Genomic DNA, 20099 nt, shown 5'->3' with positions numbered 1-20099 from the left:
AATGCATTGTGTTTTCACAATCAATGGAAAAGTGTGTTTGGTGGCACGGGATTATTCATCTCTATCTGTGTTGTACCTTAAAAGAACGCTGTCTCAGTACACTTTATTTCTTTTTCATGAGTTCACGCTTGGTTACAGTCAGAACAATGTACTACACAAGTTTACCTGGTGGTATTTTACCAACTGGAAATACAGCAAGAGGTGGTAAAATGGGTAAAGGAAAGAAATTCCTCAGTTGCATACCAAAGAAAGTACTCTCTTCTCTTGCTGCAGTTTTAGTGTTGCATCTTGTAACATGTCATGTATGATTTGTTTAGATGCCTGTGATTTGTATCGCGCTCACACCTGAAACCAACTGCACCAGTTTAGAAACGGGCCGAGATGCCCCTGCTGAGTGCTCTCGGTTTGAAAGGAAGCGTTAACACTTACAGTAATGAACTGCACTAACAGAGCAATCGCACCAGACAGAGTCTGAGCCTCTGTAAACAGAGCAAAGTGTGGATTGTGGATGCAACACAGTATCAGGGTCTGGATGGACAAACTGTCGACAAGAAATCCAAATCAAACCATGAAAAAATTAGGTCTATTTTGCAGAAGGCATATAGTCACATGAATTGTTTTCATGTAATTCAAAAAACTTACTGTATTGGGCTGCACACAGAGAAAAAAGAACACTGCTTTGCCAGCGAGCTGGAAGGATGTATCTTAATCTGCACACATAGTTCTATAGAGTGTGCTCAAAATAGTAGTCTTACCATTGGTTAAAATTAAATTGAGTAATATGTAATATATAGAATGCTATTTGTAACAACAGCTTTCCTCTGCTCTGTTGTGCAGACTGAAATGCGAGTTTCATGTATCTGATTTAAATAAATACACTGAAGTCATATTAGAAATGTTTAGATATACCACTAAAAACAGTTGTTTTTTTTATTCTGTAGTTGCCTAATCGATTATGCCTTATTGATTATTGTCCAGTGACACTCATACCCATTACTATGAATTGCTTTAAAAGTCTGGTACTGAATATAATGAATTAAAAGTAACTGAATTTAACTGAATTAAAAGTAACATCCCAAATACAACAGGCCCTCTTCAGTTTGCTGATCACCAAAACAGGTCCATAGGAGATGCCATCTATCATGTGCTTTATAACACTTGGACAGCAAAACTGTAATGCTAGGCTATTGTTTGTGGATTCTACTTTCTAGAATTTGAAATTTCTAGCATTTAATATTGTTGTCCTATTCAGTCTTGTCACCAAGCTCCGTGATCTAGGACAGCAGCCTTCCAAACTTACTCTTGACACCAATATCCCACAGAGAAATATACAAGTTTATAAGGTACTTATATATGATGGTTTTAAATGTAATACACTGTTTTTACCTCACTATAGAGATCTCATTTAGAGTGTGGATGTGTGGAGGAAGTCTGGAGATTATCCCGTGCAGCAGAGTTGGCCATGTCTTCCGCAAGAAACACCCCTACATCTTTCCAGAGGGCAATGCTAACACTTACATAAAGTAAGATCTTCATACTTATAGAGTCTCATAATCAGTCCACAGCACTACACAATATAATAGGCATACAAACCCTATTTCCAGAAAAATGGGATGTTTTGCAAAACATTTTATTATTAACTTACAAAAGCAGAAAGAAAAGAGTTTTCACTCATCAACTTCATTGTATTTTGTAAATACACATTTTGAATTTGATACCTGCAACATATTCCAAAACGTTGGCAAGTGGAATTGTCTTCATTCTTGCTTGATACAAGATCTTAGTAGCTCAAACAAAGTTACACATATAATTATTTATCAATGCAATTATTTTGGTTACAATCTAACCATCTACCATACATTATATTATTAAAAGATTCAGGGAACATAGAGAAATCTCAGTCCATGTAGGGCTAGAATGGGAACCACTACTGAATGAGCGTGATCTTTGAGCCATCAGATGACACTGCGTGAGAAACTGCTACTGTGATCAATATAGCTATACTGTATGGGCTCAAGAGTACTTCAGAAAACTGTTCCCAAACTCATCTCTGACGGACTGAAAGACAGTGAAAACGTGTTCTTTGGTCAGATGAGTACACGTTTCAGATTGTTTTCTGTGAAAAAGGCGGAGTTCTCTATGACAACTTGTAAGTTCTCTATGCAAACTTGTATAATTTAATTTTAGAGAGACATGCTGCTATCATTGTGACAACTTTTTCTTAAAAATCTGTGGTTATTTAAAAAAGTTATGCACTACAACATTGTGGCTTTACAGACAGAGTGCATGTGCTTGACTTGCCTGCCTGTGGTCCAGATCTGTCTCCTTTTGAAAATGTATGGTGCATAATGAAGTGGAGAATCAGACAGCAGCGACCATGGACTGTTGAGCATTTCTTGAATCAAGCAATGAAGGGGAAATATTCCACTTGCAAAACTGCAACAGTTAGTGAGCTCAGTTACCAAACTATTAAAAAGTCTCATTAATAGGAAAGCTGATTGAACACAGTGCTAAACATGCTTTTATCCCAATATGTGTTTTGCAGGCATCAAATTAAAAATGTATATTTATATTTACACAATACAATGTTGTTCAGTGAAAACATTGTAAATATTTTTTTTCTACTTTTGTGAAAATAAACATCAAGAGAAATGGCAAATCACAGATTTTTTTTATTGCTTGTCCCATCTTTTCTGTAGATGGGGTTTGTATTAAGACATTTTACATGATAAAAATTTTTTTTCATCCATAACTTCAATAGCATATAAAGTATTCAGCATATCAAAAGCATTTAAAATTTTCAGCATATTAAAACTTCAATAACTTTTAAAATATCCAATTGCTCTAAAACAAACTGTATTGTATCAAGAGTAACCCACATTACACGCTACAACTCCTAAACTGACACTGTTTTACACTGTATTACATGATAAAAAAACAGATTTCTATTCATAACTTCAATAGCATTTAAAGTATTCAGCATATCAATAGCATTTAAAATTTTCAGCATATTCAAACTTCAATAACTTTTAAAAACAAGCTGTATTTTATTAAGTGTAACACACATTACATACTACAACTCTTAGATTGACACTGTTATCCTTTAATACATTATAAAAAACTGATTTTTAATCATGACTTCAATAGCATTGAAAGTATTCAGCATATTAATCATTTCAATAGCATTGCAAGTATTCAGCATATTATTAACTTCAATAGCTTTTAAAATATTCATGAAATTGCTCCAAAACAAGTTGTATTTGATCAAGTGTAACTCATTACATACTACAACTCTAATACTGACACTTTTACCCTTTAAACGTGATATCACAGCTTAACAAATTGAATAGAAAATGATCTAGTGATGAGGCAGCATTAAATAAATTAACTAAAACAAACGTTACATAGCAAAGCATAGACAGTTATTGTAGTTGGTTCATTCAACATTATTTTATTAACGTGAAGAGGTTTGCAGTGAAGAGAACGCAGCAGTGGGGTGATGTGGCAGTGTTTAGGTTGGTTAAAAACCAGACAAGCAGCTGCATTTTGAATAAGTTGCAAGGGTTTGATAGTGGACATAGCCAGGAGGGAGTTGCAGTAGTCCAGCTGTGAGATTACAAGTGACTGCACAAGAATCTGGGTGGCTTCCATGGAGAGAAATGGCCGAATCTTTCTGATGTTGTAGAGAAGGAACCAGCACGCTCTCGTCATGCTGGCTACATGAGGAGAGAAGGTCAGAATTATGAATGTTAGTGCAAGGTATTTATTTAGAGGGATGGGTTTTAAGCATACAAAAACACACTAAATACAAATCTTCAACAACAGACTATAAAAATCATTGTAAATGCTAAAGCTAACAAAGTGCTAAGAGTGACAGTGGTGCTAAATGCTTAAGCTAGTGACAAGTATTGATACAGTGGGCTGTGCTAATGCTAGAGGGTGGTAATGCTAAACTAGGCTAAAGGCAAAGTTTTTACTCCATTTATGGACAGCAAATCTACCTTAAAGAAAAGATAAATAGGCTTCTGGTGTAATGGGAGACAAAGGTTTGCCAGCTTAGCCATGGCAAACCTGAAATGGGGCATTAGAAAGCCAAACACCTGTATATTGATGATCACCTTCACGACTCTAAACCCCGCCCCATGTGAAAGGGCATCCAGACTTTTACAAACTACAGACCATTCCATTCAACCCCTCTATCCAGCAGTGCCTCCTTCCCCAGACAAGCTTAATAGGCTAAATGAAAATTTTAATTATAGCGACGGGCAATACACACCACAGAGTGGGATAACTAAGGACTGCAACCCACTTACTCTTTCCACAACTAAAGTGTGTTTAGTACTGAGCATGAGTAAACGTGTGAAAAACTCCCTTAAAATAAATCATATCTATCAGGAGCGGTATTGCTGGCATGACTCATGACTCATGTCTCAAACTTACAGGCGCTTCAACCTTAGGTGAGTAAAAATGTTCACTTGTCAGATTCAAATTAAAAACAGAAGGTGTAGTTAAAATGTGAACTAATTATTAAAAGAAAGATGTCAATTTTGCAAAAAATCCCTCAATTATTACAGCATAACTTAAAACTTTAAGGGAGAACTAGGAGGTAAAAAAACACAGCCATAGGGGCTATCATGTGATGTCAGTGCCCACCGCCACCACCATCAACAAACCTGAGTGATGCACTCAGGTGGCACAGCAGTAAAATATGCTAGCACACCAGAGCTGACATCTCGAACTCCTAAGTTTAAATCTCAGCTTTGCTACCGGCAGGCTGGACCCCTAAACAGATTGGCTTGTTCGTAGAGTGGATGCCAGAGGGGAATTCTTCATAAATGAAGGTTTGGAAAGACTAATCAAAAGAGTAAATAAAATAAATAAAATGTTTTTAATCTGAACTTGAAAATTGAGACTGAATCACAAACCGAGCCAGGGAGATTACTCCAAAGTTGTAGGGCTACATAAGATAATGGCCTTCCCCCTGCTGTATTTTAGTTATTTTAGTTATGCTGTAATAATTAGGGGTACCAGAGTCTTATGCTACACTCTGCAAAACTGACATTTTACTCTTAATGATTTCATATCACATTTTAACTACATTTTCTGTTGTTTAGCTCAAGGTGGTTCAGACAGAAACCTGTTTAGGACTCCTTACACATCACCAAGTCTGTCTGTATCAGTTACCAGGAGACTAGACTCATTTCATTGTAAATAGTGTAAATAAATAAATAGGTACTTACCTGTTGTGTGGGGGTGGTCCGGGTGTCGGTGGGGTTGGTGCTGGTCCGGGACTTTGATGTGTGGAAGATACCTGAAGATAGAAAAGAACAGAATAATGAATAAAGCTAGCTGAATTATTGTATTGTATTGTGAATGAATGTGTACACTGAATGATATGGCCATATGAATGTGATTTGTTGTCTGTGTTTAAATGCTCCCTCTATTTTCTCCTGCTTCTGGATTGGCCACCAGGTCCTAGAGGGGAGGAGCCTCATAGTTAAAGCAGGAGGAAGTGAGGAGGGAAGGAAAAAGATGGCGGAAAGTCATAGGTAGCTTCGCAGCTACAGCCTTATAGTGAGCCTTATATGGTCCAAATCTTTTCTGATTGGTAACTGCCTTTTAGTTGACTGAAGTCAATGGAGTTACTTATGTCAACCAGCTTTGGTTTTTAAAATAACCCATACTTTAAAATGATTAAAATAATAGCACTGGGAACTTGGACCTTTGAGCTTCTGTCCATCTTACAAACCTCCAACACTTGGCTCAAGCTACCACACCTTTTTACAGCCACCCAAGGAGGATGGTTCCTTGCTGAGTCTTGACTTAAATAGGGTCAAGTATATATGACAATGACTTAATCAATGTAGTTAGCTCAGTTTGAAAGAGTGGGTTTAAGGAATTTAGTAGGCTAGCATTGTTGAATGTCACTATTATCGCTTATACTGCCCCAAGTGAATTGCTGCTTAATTGGGCAAGGTGGCAATTTGAAGTGCATTAAAGTATCATTAAAGTGTCATTATTTATTTTATTTATTTATTAGGATTTTAACGTCATGTTTTACACACTTTGGTTACATTCATGACAGAACAGGTAGTTACTTGTTACACAAGATTCATCAGTTCACAAGTTTAATGTCAAACACAGTAATGGACAATTTAGTATCTCCAGTTCACCTCACTTGCATGTCTTTGGACTGTGGGAGGAAACTGGAGCTCCCGGAGGAAACCCATGCAGACACGGGGAGAACATGCAATCTCCACACAGACAGGACCCGGACCACCCCTCCTGGGGATCGAATCCAGGACCTACTTGCTGTGAGGCGACAGTGCCCACTGAGCCACCTTGCGCTCTAAAGAGTCATTAAAGTATCATTAAAGAGTCATTAAAGAATCATTATAAAATCATTGCTAGTACAGGCGGATGGTATATTAGATTTTTTGACATTTCTATTAATCTTCTTCTTATTCTCTGTTAAAGAAGAAAAATATAAAAATGTGGCTTTTTAACAGCATGTTTATACTTTACTTTATATAGGCCATTTTTCTATGCTATCCTATTCACTGCCAGTGCAGTGTGCCGCCATTTGCACTTCAATTTTCATGCTGCACTTAAATTGATAGCAGACAAGGTAAGTGAATATTATTAGATAAACACAGTTAATATGATAGGAGAGAGTGATCTAAGATCTCTCATTTTGTGGTAAAACATCCAGGTTGTTAAATTCGGGGTAATATCCATACATTTTAAAATAGAATCAAATATGATTTTAAATGCATTATGCTTTTTTCATATTGAATATTAATGAATTGTCTACACAATTAATTTTTTTTTGGGTTGATAGAATTAATTAAATAAAGAAAATTTGGATCAGCAAATTCTGTCGGTCAGTAAATAGTAATTAGTTTGAACATATTTCTTTTTTTTTTTTATCAAATGAGGATTGATTAGCTACGTCAGCAACTAGCATTTCAAATGAGTTCGTTATACAAGTTGCTTTAACAAAAATGCCCATGTCTTAGATTGTGGCTACTCTCCTTCACAACAATTAAGGCGTGGCTTATGAACATAACAGTATCCAGGAGGAGCTGCTCGATTTACATTTAAATACTCCTTATGACTAGTCCAGGTTTCAGTTAGACAAATGCACTAAGACAGTTATCTGTGATCATTTCATTTACAATTATGGCTTTAGACGCAAGCGATCTAATGTTTTGTAGTTCTAAATTTAATCTCACTTTTTAAATGTTTTTATCTGAATGATTTAGATTAATACGAATTACTAAATGCTGTGACAGAAAAATGTTAATTTATACTAGAAGTATTACTACATAATCTATTATTACTTAGAATGTAAATATATGGTCAGGGAATGATTGGCAGCAGTCATATTCCAGTATTCAAAGAATACTGCTACAATATAATCTTACTGGAAGTGTACGTGATAAGAAGTGTATTGTATGACCTCCAAAACCCAGTTCTAGCTAACTTTTTGTTAACGGTGTAATGCCTTACAAGGTCAGCGAACAAAGTATATAAGGGTGTTAAGGGTATAATTTCCTGTGTTATCGCATTCACTGTGCATCTGTGTGAGACTCTGTCATTGTGATTCTTCTCTGCGGACAAGATTCAAAGTTTTTTCTACTCACATTTCAGTCTCAGGTATTTCATTAAGGGTTTTTTTTTCCACCACAATACTTTGTTAGAATGTTTTTTGGTGGCATGGTGAACTGACACTTGTAATAGTTGGGAACCTAAAAGTTGTAGGTGACGTCTGATGGCGACTCGCAGACTGTTGTTTTAGCCTGTTTGTCTGCAGCCTGGGCTTGTCTCTGGATTGTCAATGACACTATCTGTTGCTACACTGACACCATAAAGCTTGTCAGCTATGCTACAAGAAATAAGAACAGCACCTTTCCATAAGGGGTGGACACTGTCCCACTTCAGAAGACCAGGCCTTTCCTCAAAAGTGGACCAGTTATCTACAAAAGCAATGTTGTTTTCCAAGCACCATTTAGACATCCAGCAGTTCAGCAACAATAACCTGCTGTAGGTTTTGCAACTGCGTTGAATTGGTAGGGGGGCAGATTATACTACTACAACTTTCTAGCTAACTCACACACCTTTTTAGCATTACTCTTTGTAACTTCAGACTGTCTTAAATGTACATTATTGGTGCCAATGTCAATAACAACAATTAATGTTTAGCATTAGCCAGCTTTTTTGACCAGGCGCTGATGTTGGATGCCCTGACCTTTGGAATCAGTTACTATTGTTGTTAGTGTTTTTATGTGGGTAGCAGTTTGCACATGTTGAAGCTGAGATTCTCCTTTAACCAAAGCACTTTTATTAACAGGTTTCTCAGTAGAAAACACATGGACCTGAAAAGTTGTATGCTTAGCCCTGTGGCTATGTCGTATTCGGTTACACTTACTTTGATTACTATAAATACATTTGATTAAGAAATGCATTTTTGTTTTATGATACTCTTTTAGTAATCTATTTGCTTTGTTTCAGAAACACAAGACGCACTGCTGAGGTGTGGATGGATGAGTACAAACTTTATTTTTACTCAGCTCGACCTGCAGCCAGGGGCAAATCCTATGGAGAGTGAGTAACTGTGTGTGTGTGTGTGTGTGTCTGTGTGTGTGTCTGTGTGTGTGTCTGTGTGTGTGTCTGTGTGTGTGTGTGTGTGTGTGTGTGTGTGTGTGTGTGTGATAACATGATATAAGACCAGTATAAACCTTTTTCTCTTGTCTTTCTTATATAAGCATTCGTGGCAGACAAGAACTTAGAAAAAGACTCAAGTGCAAATCCTTTCAGTGGTATTTGGACAACGTCTATCCGGAACTCAAGTAGGTGTTTGTTGAACAGATAAACTATTACATATCAAAATTGATATTGGATTTTACAGTTGTCATACCATGTAGTTTTCATACTGTCCCACTTCAATCAGAAAGATACCTAGCATGCTTTGCGCTGTTTTAGAGTTCCTGATGATTCAAATGCAAAGTCTGGAGTGATTCAGCAGAGACAAAACTGTCTGGAGGTTCAGCAAGCCAAGGGCCAAGATCCCCCTGTGCTTAATCTTGCCCTCTGTATCAGCACAAATGATGTTCCTGCTTCACATCAGGTAAAACAGAACAGCATAGGGTAAAAAAATAACATAGTAAGTCACGTCCTGTAACATGGCGTGTTGTCATTAGTGAAGCACAAGATAAAGTCCTACACCTGCAAGAACTGAAAATGAACTCAAGTGCAGGATGCTTGACCAAGGTAGAACAATAGTAAAATTCACTTATAAGAAGGGGACATAAAAAGGGAACAATCGCAAATAAATAAGGTGGCCAAAATAGAAACAGATACAAAAGGAAAAGCACAGAATTGAGAACTGGTTGTCGCAATATGACAGGCTGCTACAACTCATTACTTAGAAAAAAGATAGGGAACCTTCAAAACAAGCTAGTTACAGCAATAAACAAGTGGCATCACACCCCACCAAGCTACTTGGATTTACAGGTGGGTCCACTTTAGAAAAGGGCTGTCGCCGTGACAGTTGAAAATAACATAGCACAGAGTAAGTTCCCAGAAACAGATAAGCCAAAAAAAAAAGACCAGGCCTAGCTTGGCATCACATTTCCAGAGAATGGGCAGGGTGTCCCTCTGTGATAACTAAGAAACTGTGATATATAGAAACACTCCCACCTGAAGTGAATTAAATTAATCAATCAGATATTAGGATGTGAAACAGCCTATTAGGGCTGGGTGATATATCTACACTGTGTTCCAAATTATTATGCAAAAAGTGTTTAGGAGTGATAAGGTAAGAATTTTTTTGTTTGTCAGTTAAACTCATTGATGGTGATGTGTGTCAGGGCTCTTTATATCACTGAAAGCAATTGCAGACACCTGTGCTAATTAGTTTGGCAGGTGTGTTCAATTAAAGGCAAGACTACTTAAGAAGGCTGTCCCACATTATTAAGCAGCCTACATTTTCAGCCAAAATGGGAAAGAAAAAGGATGTGTCGGCTGCTGAGAAGCAACAAATTGTGGAGTGTTTAGGTCAAGGCATGACTACAATCAACATTGCCAAGACACTTCATCGTGATCATCGCACAATCAAGAAGTATGTAGCTGATTCAGAGCACACACGTGTGCGTGCTGATAAGGGAAAATTGAGGACTCTTTCCAACAGGCAATTACGTCAGGTTAAAAGAGCAGCTGCAAAAATGCCTTGTCATAGCAGCAGACAAGTTTTTGAAACTGCTGGTGCCTCCAACGTCCCCCGAACAACAAGATGCAGGGTCCTTCAGAGGTTTGCAGCTGTGCGTAAGCCATCCTGTCGACCTCCTCTATCCACTGCACACAAGCAGAAACGGCTCCAGTGGGCCAAACAATACATGAAGACTGACTTCAAAACTGTTTTGTTCACCGATGAGTGCCGTGCAACGCTAGATGGTCCAGATGGATGGAGTGGAGGATGGCTGGTTGATGGACACCCCATGCAAACAAGGCTACGGCGCCAACAAGGAGGAGGTGGAGTAATGTTTTGGGCTGGAATCATGGGGAGAGAGATTGTCGGCCCCTTTAGGATCCCTGAAGGGGTAAAGATGACCTCCATAATGTATGTGGAGTTTCTCAAACAGCACTTCCTGCCATGGTTCAAGAAGAAGAACCGTGCATTCCGCAGCAAGATCATTTTCATGCATGATAATGCACCGTCTCATGCTGCAAAGAACACATCTGCATCTCTGGCTGCTATGGGCATAAACGGGGACAAACTTATGGTGTGGCCCCCATGCTCCCCTGACCTCAACCCCATTGAGAACCTCTGGAGCATCATCAAAAGGAGTGTCTATGATGGCGGGAGGCAGTTCACATCTAAGCAACAGCTCTGGGAGGGTATTCTGTCCTCATGCAAAACAATTGAAGCAGATACCATCCAAAACCTGACAAATTCAATGGACGAGAGAGTTCAGAAGCTCCTTTCGAACAAGGGGTCCTATGTGCAAATGTAACATCACCTAGAATAAAGTTTTGACTTGAAAACTGTTTGATTTCAGTTTGTAATAACCTGCTAATGCTTATAATTTCACAAATGACCATTTTTTTGTTCTTTATAAAAATGAAAAGGTTGAAAACTCTGCTGTGCATAATAATTTGGAACATGCATTTTGAGTGCATTTTGAGTGTTTTATTTTTTTTTAAATATACTGTTATCATTGGCAGTTTGTTCAAAAACCTTTCAATTGTACTCTAATAGTTGATGACTGGAAAATTACAATGACTGCAATTCATATAGGTAATTTTGGAAAATCTGAGAAAATATTATTTGCATAATAATTTGGAACACAGTGTAGATTTTATAAAATATCGATATATTTTCATACGCGATATAAGATAAGACAATATCGCGTATATCGATATAGATGTTGCGTTCCAATTAGATCCGACTCGCCCCTCCCCACCGCCAATTCTTTCTGCCCTCAGGACACATTTCTGTAAGTAAAACTCCCATGATAGCATGGAGACGGTGGAGGAGCTGGTTAGTAAAAAGAATAATAATGGCTCAGTTATTCTGAGATGGTTCGGATTCAATGGTGGAGAAGTGTCAGATGAGCAGCAGAATAATGTATTCTGTAGAGAATACCGAAAACAAGTCCAGACAAAAGGTTCCAGCTCCGTGTACCTTTGGTCATTCGTTTTCACTTCAAATCCCAAAGTTGAAAAACAAGAAAACGAGTCGTTATTCGTTTCAAAAACCAATATTGGAAAACAGAAATAAACATACAAGCGCATGCACGCGCTGACATGCACATGTTTACTTCATATATAAACAGTGTAAATCAAGCACAAATGTGACTTCCCAGGTTAAATAAAGGTTAATAAAAAATAAAATAAGAAGTGTTGAAACAGTAATAATAACGTAACGGTGCGTCTCCTGTTGTTCTGACTTGTGTGTTTGTATATGTGATGTGCATATATTTGCTCTATCTGTAAAAAACTAACTTTATGGGGAGTGATTTCTGTACTGGATGTTGTACGTGGTCGTGTTAGTTTATACTGGATGATCGCCCGACGTCCGAGACTCATTTATTTATTTATCTTCTATTATAGTATTTCTTGTTGTCGGCCAATAAACAACCAAAAATTAATAAGCAAACAGCAATTAAACAACAAATAAAGCTGTTAAATAATAATAAAGTGCATGAAGCAGAACGCTGAATAAAATGCATTAAATGTTGTAATAGTTACACAGTAACATGAACGATTAGTTCTGTATTACAGAATTAAGTTCTATACGGTAAAATAAACATAATGTAAATGTTAATGTTGTGGCGACTGATGTAAAATAATGTATAAAGTTCAAACATGTGAGGGGGGGTTTAATGAGAACGCTACTTTTAATGTCACACAAGCTCAGTGCAAAACAACAGAAGAACATGAGAACAGACGGAAACATTTCTAAAATCTTCCCTACACACTCGCTCCCTGCGCCCTATAGTGCACTTAACATTCTTAAATGGCCAGACAATATATTTGTAATTTACATTACACGACAGGTGAGACGTTAGAAAACTTTTTTTAAGGAAAAATAGTTCTTGTGTGAAACTTCCCCAGCATGAATGTTAATTAAAGTGCCTGTAAAAAATTTGGATCTTTGTCTCAGAAGTGTCTTTTTGTTATTACCTTATGGGATGAAAAAATATCGAGGTATATATCGTATATCGCCATTCAGCGAAAAAATATCGAGATATTATTTTTGATCCATATTGCTCAGCCCTACAGCCTATCGACCACCAGAGAATTTGAATAACCAAAGGCAAACAGGTAAACAAAAGAACAGTGTAACAGCTCTATATACTCAGTTCACCAGCATACCACATCCTAATAGCTCTCTAAGGAAAAGTTTACATTATTTGTATTTTTTGTTTCTATTCTAGTTCATGTTTTCTTTTTTTTCTAATACCACTGCTCAAGACAGTCAAAAGTTTACCATACATTGTTTTTAGAAACGTGCATAGATTCAGCAATGAGTTGGTGTGTGCTTATTGGCTGATGAGTGCATTGCCAGAGTAGCCAGCACAAACACAGCCTGTTAGGCAGTTACAGTTATTGATCACGTATGTGAACAAGCTGGATCTTTAACCATTTAATTGACACCTATTAACATTGTGTAAATGGCAGACAAATAGTGGGTCCTCAGCACTGCTGTTGTCAGCTTTAGAATAAATGTTACATGCTAATGCTACCATATTTATACATCAGCCAAGTTTATGCATTGCTGTGCCATTCACTTACCAACATTTTTGGGAGTACTTATGAGACACGTACATAATTCACAGACTGTCAATTTTTGAAAAAAATTGGGTTAATTTGTAAAATTTGTTAACACAAAACTAAGATTTTTTACTGACAGAAGTATCAAGATATAAATTTCACTGTTTTCACTGTCCAACAATTGTATTTTGCAAATATAAAGTTTTAATTTGATGACTGCAACACATTAAGAAATTAAAAAGGCATGTTTACCACTGTATTACATCAGTTTTCCTATTAATTACACCTTTTAGTCGAGGAACTGAGGAAACTTGATAATGGAATGTTCCTCATCCTTGCTTAATACAACTTTTTTAGACTTTAGCCTCTCCTCTTCATAAACTGCCATACATTTTCAATAGGAGACAGATCTGCAGACAGGCCAGTCAACTACATACACTCTGTGTATGTATATTGCACCCCCACACAATGACAGATGTTGGCTTTTACACTTTTTGTTGATAACAGTTTGGGTCGTATCTACAAAATGCTTTTCACTAAACATGAAAAACATTCTAGCTGTACTTTTGTCACTTAAATAAAGGTTCAATAGAATTACTGTATCACAGTTTTATTACATTTTACTAAATTTCCCAGCTGTTCTGGAATTGAGGTTTGTACATAAGCTAAGCTCTATGGCAGAACTGCATTAAGTTTAGAGCAAACAGGTTGATTATGCATTACTGTGCCAGTTGCTCACAATTTTTGTGGAAGTATTCAAAGGAAACCCACACAGACAAAAACAAAGGAAATGGCCATTATAGTGTCTAAGAAACAGGGCCAGGATTCACTTCTCTTCCTTTACAGGTAGATGCATCCAGGTAGATACTTACGATTGTTTTATTACAAATTTAGCTTTGGAGACTTTCTCAATAACTTTCAAGTAACCAGAAGCAAATTATTTTATTAAAAATTGTTTATTTGTTTACATCTAACCAAGAGGGAATCTCAGTGTTGCATTAAAAAAAGGCCAGACGTATTTTCCAGTTATCTTTGTATGATATTTTTATCCTACTTATTAATTTATTTTAATAATTAAAATTCCATGTCAGAACATATTTGAGTCATGACTATTAAATGAAATATTATTTTGTTGCTGTGCCTTCCATGTTAACACATTTCTAAATAAAATCATTGGCAATAATGATGCGTCTTTAATTGATTTAATTGATTCTGTCTTTATAAGGTTGAATAAAAGGATAATTAAAGTACACTAGAAAATTATCAATCTCACAAAGCAATAAAATAGTTTTTTTTTTTTTTTTTCTTACTCAGCTTGCCATGATAATAATGTGCTTTAAAATGTGTCTACATGGATTTACGCAGGAGTGGATTTACACTCATGGCCAGCAGATTCGCCAGAAGCATTTCTGCCTGTCTGTCTCCAACATAATCCCTCCTTCACAGATTGTTCTCTTGCCCTGCAACATAAATGACAGCAAACAGGTAACATCATAGGAACAATTTCAGTCTTTAAGTAGACTCCATGACAGTAATGTTTTGACAGAATTTAAACTCAAGTAATTTGGAAATATGAAGTGTAGTAGTGTCAAAGTTTCTGAGTTGAGTTATAAATAAATAATGATAGTAAATACTGCAAAATTTGACCCTATAAACCAAGGTTCCTGGGTAATTCCCACTAATGCCAGTTGTTTTCTGTTAAAGATTGTAATATGGGGGTTAACCTAGGTTATTATGTGAGCAGTAAATGTTATTATTTTATAATGTGCTGATCTCATGTTAACTAGTGTATCATTTTACCATTGTGATTTTTTTTTTTTTTCAATTATCCATCCTAAGCGCTGGCAGAAATCAGGCACTCACCTTGAACACCAGGCATCACAGTTCTGTCTGGACAGTGAAATGGCTTTAGATGGTTTAGACAGCAGCAGGATGCTGGTGATCAGCCCGTGTGAGTTTTCACTGCAAACACAGAGATGGGAGGTGCCTTTTTCTTGATCCATCCCAAAGAATGAGAGAGGCATTGGTGTGTACCTCCTTGAAAACAAAACCAACCAGCTACATAGCTGCTCTACAATAATGAGGTAATGTAAAAGTATATTTTTGAAGTATTCCTGTAACTCTTAATTGTCTGTGACTGAATGATTAAAACACTTGTGTCACAATTATCTAGGAACCAAAAAAATTACAGTATCACAGTATCACAGTATTTTTGTGACGGTTTCATGATACATCACAGTATGTTTTTTTTGTATGACTGGGACTTTTTTTTATGTCTGTGGCTTATTCTGTCATAAGTGCATAAATAAAAACTAGGGCTGTTGTTAATCGCGTTAATTAACGCGATTAACACGTTAAAATTTTAATCGCGATTAAAAAAACGAATCAAGATTAAAATTAACGCGATTAACGCGTTAAAATTTTAATCGCGATTAAAAAAATTAATCAAGATTTAAAATTTTAATCTTACTATTTTTATTTGGCTGTTTGTGCCACATACATTTGTGTCTCTGTGGTAATTAACTGTATTTCAGATGAATTAGGATGTAAAGCGCATGAACTGTGCACGGAACTTTACAAACACTACTGTTAAATGGATCATAATATACTGTATAAAGAAGGCAGGTCCGCGATCGGGTTTTATACGGCCCGCATCTTCTGTCTTAAATTGTTCAAACAGAAAAGTAATCAATTATCGTCGCTGTCCGATGAAAAACTACTAAGCGGGTTTCACTTTTTTTACGTGTTGATGAAAAGATGAATGAAATCACGCAATCTTCGTAACGAGTATCTCCATTGGCTGCTAGAGCTGTCCATCAAAACCGCGTAGCTCCGCCTCCTCCCCCTCCGGTAAGAAGTGAAACTCTGCGTGATATTTCATCTCTACAAGTTATTCAGGTTATTCTATCACATGGTTATATACATAATTTATATTTGTGATGTTTGTAGTTTTTTAAAAACACATTTGTATCTGATATTTATATGGACTAAGCGTTTACATGGACTGTATTAATTAACACTTTTTTTTAATAGCTACACTTATAGATAATGTCTTGTAACTTGATTGTTTCAGGTATTTAATGGTAATGTAGAACAGTATTTCCCCGTCTTGTTTCTGCACAAACACAGTATTAAAAAGTTTTCTTAATAGATCTATGAAATAATCTGTGTTTTGATGCTTTATTGATGCCTAATATTAGATCATAATATTTGGAAAAGCATGATTTCTGAGTTAGCCAGAAAACTTAAGCAAAATGTCAAGGATTGTTTAATATGAATTTCTTTTTTCTCGTTTGTGTTATGGTTATGTATGCCATGGACTGTTGGCCCTCAGGCACTTTCACATGATCAAATCTGGCCCTCCTCGAAAAAAGTTTGGACACCACTGATATAAACGCTTTAACACAGTTAACAATGTGGGCCTACATGACATTATACGAGATGCACAGTGGCGTAACGGGGGGGGGGGTGTGTCAGGGTCAGGGTTATAAACAGGAAAAGATCCTCACTTTTGTCAAATAATGTGCTTTCTAAAATGAATTTTATCATATTTTATGAATGTTTGTATTGGTAAACATATTTTTGCAATAAAAATGTGCATAACTGTTCAAATTTTGCTTAGTTATTAGCGTGCGATTAATTGAGATTAATCACGATTAATTTTGTTCTTTAATCGCGATTAATCTCGATTACATTTTTTAATCGCGTGACAGCCCTAATAAAAACATAAAACATAAAAAGTTTTAATTTCACCATGTATATAAGGTTTTGAGAACTACAAGCTTTGCTTGGGCTAACAAAATGACACAATATATGATGAAATCAGTATGCGTGAAACAGTTGCAATAAATATAATTTTTATTGTTTATTTAATATTTAAGTATTGTACAATTACCCTTAGCTCTCCCTTTAATGAATAAAATGACATTTGAAAAGTGGATGACTTTAAATATCTCAGATTCCAGTTAGCTTATAATGTTGAAATAGCGACTAACGTAAAGTATTTTGACCATGTAAGACATACCTGGAATCCACTGTTTTAATTATTGCTCTGAAAACTTTTTTCTCAACTGTCTATAGAGGACCTTGCATAGGTGAATTGTTACTGCGTTTGTAATGTTGTTGTTTGCAACAGCCGTGGCTCGACAAACTGTACAGTATATAGTGTTTTAGTCTGTCCTAAACTACTGACACACCTAATTTTTTTTTGGCAGGCTCTTCCAGTGCATATTTAGTCTTACCCTCTTCATTTTTCATTTGTTTTTGTTTATTTTTTTCACCATATATAGGAAACCTCTCTCATCTGTTAACACTGTTAACTCTGTTAACTCCTTAATCTGCACACAGCACTTTTAGAGGCAAACAATATTATATGATTTGCTGCCTGTGGAAGCCTGCTATTAAAATGAACAATGTTATGGTATGGCGGTATATGAAAAATCCATACCGTATGAGAAATCAAAGATGGTATAATGAACCGTCATACCGTCTATCTACTGTCATACCGCCCAGCCCTAATTTCACAATGGTGGAGGTAAAGCATATACTGCTCATTGTAACGCTTATGTGGGCTAGACGGACAGGAGGGGCGGACACAAACGCGGAGATGTGTGACAGAAACTATATTTAATAATAATGAAGACAAGACAGGGTAGAACAAGACAAGGGTACACAAAACCAAACACACAACCTATGCTAAGCTAACTAAAGCTAAACAGAAATAACAGACTAATAGGACTACACAGACCAACAGGGCTAAACAAACTAACAGGGCTAAACAGACTAACAGGGCTAAACAGACTAACAGGACTAAACAGACTAACAGGACTAAACAGACTGAACAGGACTAAACAGACTGAACAGGACTAAACAGACTAACAGGGTAAAACAGACTGAACAGGACTAAACAGACTAACTGGGCTAAACAGACTAACTGGGCTAAACAGACTGAACAGGACTACAAAGACTAAACAAAGATAAACTGAACTAAAGCTAGTAACACAGAGCTAACACACAGAGCTAACACACAAGGATTAGGCTAACAGACAGGGCTAGGCTAACAGACACGGACTAGGTTAACAGACATAAACAGGCAAACAGAGCAAACAAGAGCAAACAAGAGCAAACAGAGCAAACAAGGCGAGAACGGACAGAGTACCAGGGGCAGAGATACCAGACGCAAACAGAGTTACCATGAAATAGTCTCCAACCAGCCTTTCCCTGAGCCTCTCCTAAATAGTAGCAGCTGGGGCTAATTAGCCCCAGCTAACCAATCAGGAGAGGGAGGCTGGCTGGAGACTGGGGAGAGAAGGGCGTGGCACACTGGAGCACAGGATCACACTGAGGCTCCAAGCGTGACAGTAGGCCCCTCCCCGAAGGCACGACTCCTGGCGTGCCCAAATACAAAAACAAAAAGGAGGTCCTGGACCTTGAGGGGCAAATTCGAAGTCATTCAATATGCCTTGCGGTAGGCATGATAGGAGACCAGAAGCGCTGTCGGGGAGCGCCGACGAGAGTTCAAAAGCGCCGTCGGGGGGCGCCAACGTGGGAACAGAAGCACCATCGGGGGGCGCCAACACGGAAACAGGAGCGCCATCTGGGAGTGCCGACGAGGAAACAGGAGCGCCGTCGGTGGGTGCCGATGAGGAAACAGAAGCACCTTCGAAGGACACCAACTCTGGAACAGGAGCGCCATCAGGGGGCGCCAACTCAGGAACAGAAGTGCCGTCGGAGGACACCAACTCAGGAACAGAAGTGCCGTCGGAGGACACCAACTCAGGAACAGAAGTGCCGTCGGAGGACACCAACTCAGGAACAGAAGTGCCGTCGGAGGACACCAACTCAGGAACAGAAGTGCCGTCGGAGGACACCAACTCAGGAACAGAAGTGCCGTCGGAGGACACCAACTCAGGAACAGGAGTGCGGTCGGAGGACACCAACTCAGGAACAGGAGTGCCGTCGGAGGACACCAACTCAGGAACAGGAGCGTCGCCGAGGGACGCCCATTCGGGAACAGGAGTGCCATCAGGGGGCACCAACTCGGGAACAGGAGCGGCATCGGGCTGCGCCAACTCGGGAACAGGAGCGCCATCGGGATGCGCCAACTCAGGAACAGGAGCGCCATCGGGATGCGCCAACTCAGGAACAGGAGCGCCATCGGGATGCGCCAACTCAGGAACAGGAGCGCCATCGGGATGCGCCAACTCAGGAACAGGAGCGCCATCGGGATGCGCCAAAACAGGAACAGGAGTGCCATCGGGATGCGCCAACTCGGGAACAGGAGCGCCATCGGGATGCGCCAACTCGGGAACAGGAGCGCCATCGGGATGCGCCAACTCGGGAACAGGAGCGCCATCGGGCTGCGCCAACTCGGGAAGAGGAGCGCCATCGGGCTGCGCCAACTCGGGAACAGGAGCGCCATCGGGCTGCGCCAACTCGGGAACAGGAGCCAGCTGCGTGGAGCCTGGCGAAGAGGCTTCGTGAGTCAGCTGCGTGGAGCCTGGCGAAGAGGCTTCGGGAGTCAGCTGCGTGGAGCCTGGCGAAGAGGCTTCGGGAGTCAGCTGCGTGGAGCCTGGCGAAGAGGCTTCGGGAGTCAGCTGCGTGGAGCCTGGCGAAGAGGCTTCGGGAGTCAGCTGCGAGGACCCTTGAGAAGAAGCATCCGGAGTCAGCTGCGAGGACCCTTGAGAAGAGGCGTCCGGAGTCAGCTGCGTGGACCCTTGAGAAGAGGCGTCCGGAGTCAGCTGCGTGGACCCTTGAGGAGAGGCGTCAAGAGTCAGCTGCAAAAACACTGGAGAAACGTCATTAATCAGCTGCACAAATCC

General features: G+C 38.6%; 1 protein-coding gene across 2 annotated transcripts in view; it reads left to right on the top strand.

Annotated features, from left to right (window-relative positions):
* Positions 1 to 20099, top strand: part of galnt14 (UDP-N-acetyl-alpha-D-galactosamine:polypeptide N-acetylgalactosaminyltransferase 14 (GalNAc-T14)) — a 62401-nt gene that overhangs the window by 39109 nt on the left and 3193 nt on the right. Inside the window, exons 10-15 of one of the 2 annotated variants that reach the window (XM_063001197.1) lie at positions 1397 to 1523; positions 8515 to 8607; positions 8769 to 8852; positions 8986 to 9130; positions 14644 to 14763; positions 15118 to 15362. In XM_063001197.1, the coding sequence (XP_062857267.1) occupies positions 1397 to 1523; positions 8515 to 8607; positions 8769 to 8852; positions 8986 to 9130; positions 14644 to 14763; positions 15118 to 15276 (728 nt within the window). In that variant the 3' untranslated portion in view covers positions 15277 to 15362. Of the gene's footprint in view, positions 1 to 1396; positions 1524 to 8514; positions 8608 to 8768; positions 8853 to 8985; positions 9131 to 14592; positions 14764 to 15117; positions 15363 to 20099 lie in introns of both variants that reach the window. The other variant, XM_063001196.1, reaches the window with a different exon arrangement.

The sequence above is a fragment of the Trichomycterus rosablanca genome, chromosome 9 (genome assembly GCF_030014385.1).
Source record: "Trichomycterus rosablanca isolate fTriRos1 chromosome 9, fTriRos1.hap1, whole genome shotgun sequence".
Classification (NCBI taxonomy): domain Eukaryota; kingdom Metazoa; phylum Chordata; class Actinopteri; order Siluriformes; family Trichomycteridae; genus Trichomycterus; species Trichomycterus rosablanca.
This window is presented reverse-complemented; position numbering and strand designations above follow the sequence as displayed.